Source organism: Notolepis coatsorum, assembly GCF_963971535.1.
Source record: "Notolepis coatsorum genome assembly, chromosome: 10".
Lineage (NCBI taxonomy): Eukaryota > Metazoa > Chordata > Actinopteri > Aulopiformes > Paralepididae > Notolepis > Notolepis coatsorum.
The window spans coordinates 20680633-20688124 of record NC_140174.1 but is presented as its reverse complement, the minus strand read 5'-3'; the positions used below and the strand labels follow the sequence as shown (position 1 = coordinate 20688124).

Here is a 7492-nt window from a genome sequence, read left to right as displayed (position 1 = left end):
TGTGTGTGTGTGTGTGTGTGTGTGTGTGTGTGTATATGTGTGTGTGTGTGTGTGTGTGTGTGTGTGTGTGTGTGTGTGTGTGTGTGTGTGTGTGTGTGTGTGTGTGTGTGTGTGTGTGTGTGTGTGTGTGTGTGTGTGTGTGTGTGTGTGTGTGGGGGGGGGGGGTTATATGGGATGTTTTTTGTTGTTGGATGGGGGGTTCCCTGGGCGCACCCAGCTGCTGTGGCTCTCAGGGCTGAGGTGTGTACTTTTGATTACTTTTGTTTACAAAATAGTGTAAACAACAGTTTACAAAAGTTGTGATGGCTATGGAGAGTTTCACACATAAGGTGCAGCAACAACAACAACAACAACAATAACAACAACAACATCATCATTGTATGAATGGAGTGGATGGAAGTGCTGTGTGTACCTGTCTAATTATTGTTCTAGTTGTCTAATTATTGTTCTAGTTTGTCTAATTATTGTTCTAGTTGTCTAATTATTGTTATAGTTGTCTAGTTGTCTAATTATTGTTATAGTTGTTTAATTATTGTTCTAATTGTCTAATTATTGTTCTAGTTGTCTAATTATTGTTCTAGTTCTCTAATTATTGTTCTAGTTGTCTAATTATTGTTATAGTTGTCTAATTATTGTTATAGTTGTCAATGTCTACTTCTATTCTAATTTTAGCCTCCTAATTTAAATCCACATTAGCTCTGAGAGTTTTAAAACAAGGCCACTCAATTTACAAAAAAATGCAAGTCTTGATGCCTCTAATCTCCCACTAATCATTCTCATCTTCATCATCTCATGGATCATTCTACCTTTCCCTCTAAACAATCTTCTTCTTTTATCTTGCAGGATGAAACGAAGATCGCCTCCAAACTCTCCGTTGCCAAGTCCATGAAGGTCCCCGGGAGCACGATGGGAAGCCAAGGCGGCAGCCTGATGGAGCTGAAGGAGACAGCGGAGGAGGTGGGGGAGGACGGGGAGGAGAACCATCCCCACGTGGACCTGTCCTCCGACGAGGAGGCTGAGGAGGTCGACGACACTGTGGAGACGCGCACCGAGCGCATCAAGCGCAGCAGCCTCCAGCGGGTGCAGAACCTCAAGACGGTCTTCTCCAGGGAGAAGATGGACAAGACCAAGGCTTCCACCAAGGACAACCTGGGGAAGACCAAGGAGAACCTGGAGAAGACCAAACAGAAGACCAAGGAGAACCTGGAGAAGACCAAACAGAAGACCATGGAGAACCTGGAGAAGACCAAACAGAAGACCAAGGAGAACTTTGAGAAGACCAAGCAGAAGACCAAAGACAACCTGGAGAAGACTCGCCAGAACATCGAGAAGAAGATGGGCAAGCTGGGCACGCGCATGAACGTGAACCCCGAGCGCAAGCAGAAGATGCAGACGTCCCGCGACAAGGTGAAGAAGGCCTTCTCGCCCGACCACACCGTCTACGCCCGGGCCAAGACCGCCGTGTACAAGGTGCCGCCCTTCACCTTCCACGTCAGGAAGATCCGCGAGGGCGCGGTGGAGCCGGTCCACCAGGGCACGGAGATGCAGGAGGTGGAGCGCGAGGCCTACGTCGGGACGGACGGCGAGGCGGAGGAGGAGGGCGGCGTGGAGCTGGAGATGATGAACGGCAGAGGAGGGGAGGAGGACGAGGAGGACGAAGAGGAGGAGGAGGTGGACAGCCACGGCGGCCTGCTGGAGAAGGGGGATCGGGATCGGGACAGCGACTAGAAGAGGCCGAGGGAGAGAAGGCGAAGGGGATGAAGAGAAAGACCAACTGTCGTTCCTAGCGCCTGAGGTGATTCTGTAGTTCTGAAAGGACCGGATCGGTAAACAGCAAGATCACCAGCCCTTCATTTAACTGAGGGCTCTGTACATAAACTCCACACGTTCACCTGAGATCACGTGTGTATACTATAGAAGTATCAGCGTATAGTTGCATCAAAGTCCTTTCAGAACTACAGAAGTACCTCAGGGTTTGGTTTTAGAGTATCTAGGTTTGAGTGCCAGGGGCAGCCGTGAAGAGAGAGGAGGAGAGAGACTTTAAAACGGACACCAACGGGAGCAGGGACAGAGAGATAGGCAAGAGAGACCAGACCTGGTGTGAACACAATGATTCATGAATAGGGGATATGGCCCCCTCCCCCTTGGAATAAAGGAACTGTACAATTTGTTTTCATAATTTCCTTAACCACGTTTTAAAACGTAATGCTAATCGTGTGAATGCGGACGTGGAGGTCACTCAGACTTCCTGTCCATTACATTTCAGTGACACGTTTACTTAAATATATAGGAGACATATAGCCTAGAACATAATATATGTTCCACAAGCTGTGCTTTCTCAATTCATCTTTCCCAACCCTACATATTCATACACACATCAAGTAGCCTACATATTCATACACACACCAAGTAGCCTACATATTCATACACACATCAAATCGCCTACATTCATACTCATATCGATTGGTTTTCCTTGTACCTTTGAAGATGCCACACGTCACGTTGTGAATATACTTTATACCTTCATGTTCACATGTCAAGGCGTCGATACTGAAGAGTTACTTATATCTGCTTCCTTCTCTCATTATATATCGAGGCACGCGCTGAATCTATTGTGAATTCTATGAGTTAGTGAACTCCACTGTAATCTGTGTTTTGCTCATGGTCCCACGTGTCGTGTCATGTTGTCTCCTTGTGCTCTTTGAAAGGAAATGTGATCACCTTGTTTCATGCCATATTTTCTGTCACCAAAATGTTACTGACAGTATATCCGTAACAAATGTTTTTCTTCCTGCAATGCTCAGATGAAGGTGAATGTGGGCAACAAAAACAAAGATAAACGTTATAGAAACATTTTCCTTCTTCATGCTCTTTCTTTACATGACTGTTTTTTCAGACTTGTCATGTGATTTTCTTTTGACACATTTGAACGAGTTTTCCTCGTCTGCTGATGACCTAGTTATTTGAAGGTCTGTCTGATGCCAACTGAGATAAGAGCACATTATCATCTTTATCATCATTAAGCCCACATGGCCCCTCGGGTGCAGTCAGTTTGGATGGTGGTCAGTGAACTTCAACCTTCTCTTTTATTTTCTCCTGTACAGTCATTCACCTTATTCACCTCACCGCCATCTTTGTTTTTCCGTAGATCAAAGCTTCTCAAACAGCAGACGGCTATAGTTCTCCTCCACGTGTTTGAAAACACAAAGACACACTGGTGTGAAAAGCAGTCAGATGATCAGAGTTTATAGCCAACAGGTCATTCTGACGGATGCTCTCACTCCTCAGTCGCTTAAGTGGTGTTTTTATAGCTATGTTTTAACACTGAGGTGAGAGCAACATGGATGCCAAGTGAATGGTTTACTGAAGTCTTCCTTAGAAAGGAATAGTATTATTATGCTGACCCCTATTGTCAGTTTATGGAAATACACCTCCTTCCCCCCAGTCTTCTCATGTAAAGGTGTATTTCCCCTTATCTTCCAATAGCTATAAAAAAGAAAAAGGAAAAGGAAAGCATTAATTGGTGTGGATGAAAATAATGCTGCAATTTTCTTTTTTGATAAATAGATCATTACACTTTAATATTTCCTTTTAATTATTGTTCATGTTCACTTGTTTGCTTTTCAGGTTTATAAATGTGTTTTTATAAATGTTCATTGTCACAGAAAATATTCCAAGGTTGCCTAATGAGAAACATTGACAAATTACTGTTATTTCTGATCGCCGACATATTTGCAAACAGATTCTTTGAATCCAAAGTAACGGAAGGTTTTCCACCAGTGTTGCCAAAGTTCACTCCAGTTCAGACTGTAGTTCAGACTGTAGTTCAGACTGTAGTTCAGACTGTAGGTCAGACTGTAGGTCAGACTGTAGTTCAGACTGTGTCCCGATTTCATTTTCTATTCAATCTTTTTTGTTGTTGTATATAATGTGAATCACTGCCATTGCAGAGAATAACAAATGCCTTAATCTGAGCCTTTCTCCTCTGCTGGCTCTGAATCCATCTTCACTCAACCTGATCATCAGTACAGTCCATGTTGAGCATTCAGTCTCATTCCAGGACCCGCTGCTGTCACACCAGGACCAAAATAACTTGGGTCCCTGACACAGTTTGGGCCCCAAGTTTAACCCTTTCACTGCCGCACTACCAAATAGTTAACCCTTTCACTGCCACATGACAGCAGGTTGACCCTTTCACTGCCACACTACAGAAGGTTAACCCTTTACTATCACACTACAGATGGTTAACCGGTCTGTAGTGTGATAGTGTCTGTAGTGTGATAGTAAAGGGTTAACCTTCTGTAGTGTGGTAGTGAAAGGGTTAACACGGCTATAGAGCAGCAGATAGACTGCAGCACACGTTAACAACACGGCTATAGACCAGCAGATAGACTGCAGCACACGTTAACACGGCTATAGACCAGCAGATAGACTGCACATGTTAACAACACGGCTATAGACCAGCAGATAGACTGCCGCACACGTTACCACGGCTATAGACCAGCAGATAGACTGCTATAGAGCAGCAGATAGACTGCACACGTTAACACGGTTATAGAGCAGCAGATAGACTGCAGCACACGTTAACACTGCTATAGACCAGCAGATAGACTGCACAAGACAAGGCACAAACACCACAGTGTCACACAGTGACCTGCTGAATAAAAATGGCCAAACCTCCAGGACTTAAGAGTAAGAAAAACAACAACTAATGTTGGCTTGTTCTCCAAGTAGCCTTTAGCTTTCAATATGCTGTTTGTACGAGTGCTAGAAACTAGAAGAGATTACTTACAAACAATATGCTGTTTGTATGAGTGCTAGAAACTAGAAGAGAATACTCACAAACAATATGCTGTTTGTACGAGTGCTAGAAACTACAAGAGATCACTCACAAACAATATGCTGTTTGTACGAGTGCTAGAAACTACAAGAGATCACTCACAAACACAAACACAAGGAAGCTTTGGCCTGGTTGTTTTCTCTGTCTCGTGTTGGTGATTCTGTACCAAGTCTTGTTGCCTAAACCACTAATATTTTAATTAATAAAAGCTATTTGGTTCACAACTGCAGTGTCTTTTCTGAAAACTGAAAAAGGACTAAATAATTATAAATAATGAGGTCAAATGGACCTGAGTCTCTGTGTGTGTGAGTTTGAGTGAGTTTGAGTGTGTGTATATGTGTGTGTGTGAGTGAGTTTGAGTGTGTGTAATTAGATGTTTTTCAACACCAAATGAGGTTCTATTTGTAAGATAAGATACGATAAGATAATTCTGGCGTCATAGCAGCATTGGGGAGGGGAGGGGTACAGGTATGGGCAGGGTAATAGTAGAAATACACAAATTTAGGCAATAAAATTAGATCTAAAAAATAAATATAAGTGAGTGGGTATAAAAACTAAAACAAACTAAATCTATCTTGGGAGAGAGTAGCTTGTGTTCACAGATATTGATTGGACTTTGAATTTTCTTAGACCGTGGGGATATAGTGCTATATTGGATTTCTTAATTTGGGTGGTTTTATCCAGTTTGTCCATTTCAAATAAACATATAGTCTAGATTAGATTAGATACAAATGTATTGTAATTAGCCAGCAAGTACAGTACAAATAAAATAAGTTTGGCATCCAACCAGAGTGCAAATGTAGCAGTAAAGTGTGGTAGTAATATACAAAGTACAGGTGATTAAACTTTAAAATATATAGATTAGTACTACTATTACTACAGGACTACTATAATATTATTTTAGTTTAACTATGGATTTTCGTAGGGACTCTAGGCCGTACTTCTCAAAGCCAGGGACCCCAAAATTGAAACAGATTAAGACCATGGACCCCCAGTTGACAAGGTTCTGTCCATAATAATAATAATATATATCATAGCATATCAGCATGGGGGGGGGGGGGGTACAGCAGGTATGGGGATTGATTGATCGATTGAAAACTTTATTAACAGATTGCAGAATGGGTACAATACAGTATGGCTCAATACACACAATTGTTAAGGGGATGCAGAGACCAGAGAAAGTCTTTCATCTTGTTTACATCAGGGTCCACCATTTTCAATTCATCATGTATAGTAGAATACAATAGTAGAAAGACATGAATATAGGCAATACAATTAAATCTGAATAAAAAAATATGAGAAAATCTGATATCCTACTACAGGTGTCATTGTGACACAATGTGAATGAATGAACGCACTAGAGGTGTGTTTTTTACCAACGGATTTCCAGTTCCACGTTCTGCGATCTGATTGGCCACTGACGTTTCTGGTGCGATCTGATTGGCCACAGATGTTTCTGGTCATGTGACATGTGTGCCCAATCACGTGACGCGCCCATTTCCGCCTCAAACAGCCTGCAAACTACCTAACGCCTAGTTTATCACTGGTTAAGCTTAGGCGACTCTTTCGAAGTTGGTTAAGGTTAGAGTTTGGAATCAGGGCTGGCGTTCTATCGCCATGCTCTAAGACAAACTCTAACCGTAACCAACTTCGAAAGAGTGCCTAAGCTTAACCGGCGAAAGAACTTGCCGTCAAACGATTGGCGCGACCAGAAAAGTCAGTGGCCAATCAGAGCGCAGAAGGCGAACGCGGAACTGGAAATGTATTGGGGAAAGAATTCAGGTGGCCCGGCGGCTTGAAGCCTTTCTCCAACGCGTTCATGTTTCCGCGTCTCTGATTGGCCAGGTCATGTGACATGTACGCCCAATCGTGGGACCGCAAGTTTTTACACTGGTTAAGCTTAGGCGCCCTTTCGAAGTTGGTTAAGGTTAGAGTTTGTCTTAGACTTAGAGCATGGCGATAGAACGCCTGCCCTGATTCCAAACTCTAACCTTAACCAACTTCGAAAGAGTCGCCTAAGCTTAACCAGTGATAAACTAGGCGTTAGGTAGTTTGCAGGCTGTTCGACCCGGAAGCGTGTATCCTTTCGGCAACAAACGTTTCCTTCCGCGTTGCTCTGATTGGCCAGCGATCTACGCTTGTTTCGCCCCTACGCCGGTAGCGCGCGCATGCGCATTTAGTTTTTGCCCCCACACGCCCACACGCTCGCAGACGCAGGTTTTAATAATAATAATGCAGGTTTTGCCGCCACGCCGGTAGATAATAATAATAATACTTAGAATAATAATACTTAGACAAACGCACGCAATTGGCACAAGTGTAAATTATGCATTTGTCACTCAGTTTTAACATCGAGCTCAACTCATTCGCCAGCATGCTGTGGAGCCTATGGTCACAAGTTTGAATCACTCTTAGTTAATTTTTTTTTTTTTTTTACGTTTAATTAATTTATCGTCTCTCTATATTAACGTAACTAGCTATTCATATCAATCGAAATAACGTTCATCTCTCTATATTAACGTAACTAGCTATTCATATCAATTGAAATAACGTATTGTATTGTTTTCATCTCTCTATATTAACGTGATTCCATAGGTAATATTTAGATCACAGGCTGGTCATGCATAATCTCGCCCACCAGACTCTTCTACC

At 42.8% G+C, this 7492-nt stretch overlaps 1 protein-coding gene across 1 annotated transcript; it reads left to right on the top strand.

The window, feature by feature from the left end:
- Positions 1–840: 840 nt before the first annotated feature.
- On the top strand, positions 841–5064 carry LOC311235092 (caveolae-associated protein 1-like). Its single transcript, XM_084322438.1, has one exon. It carries the CDS (start codon positions 886–888, stop codon positions 1726–1728), a length of 843 nt encoding a protein of 280 aa, XP_084178564.1. The 5' UTR covers positions 841–885; the 3' UTR covers positions 1729–5064.
- Positions 5065–7492: the final 2428 nt, after the last annotated feature.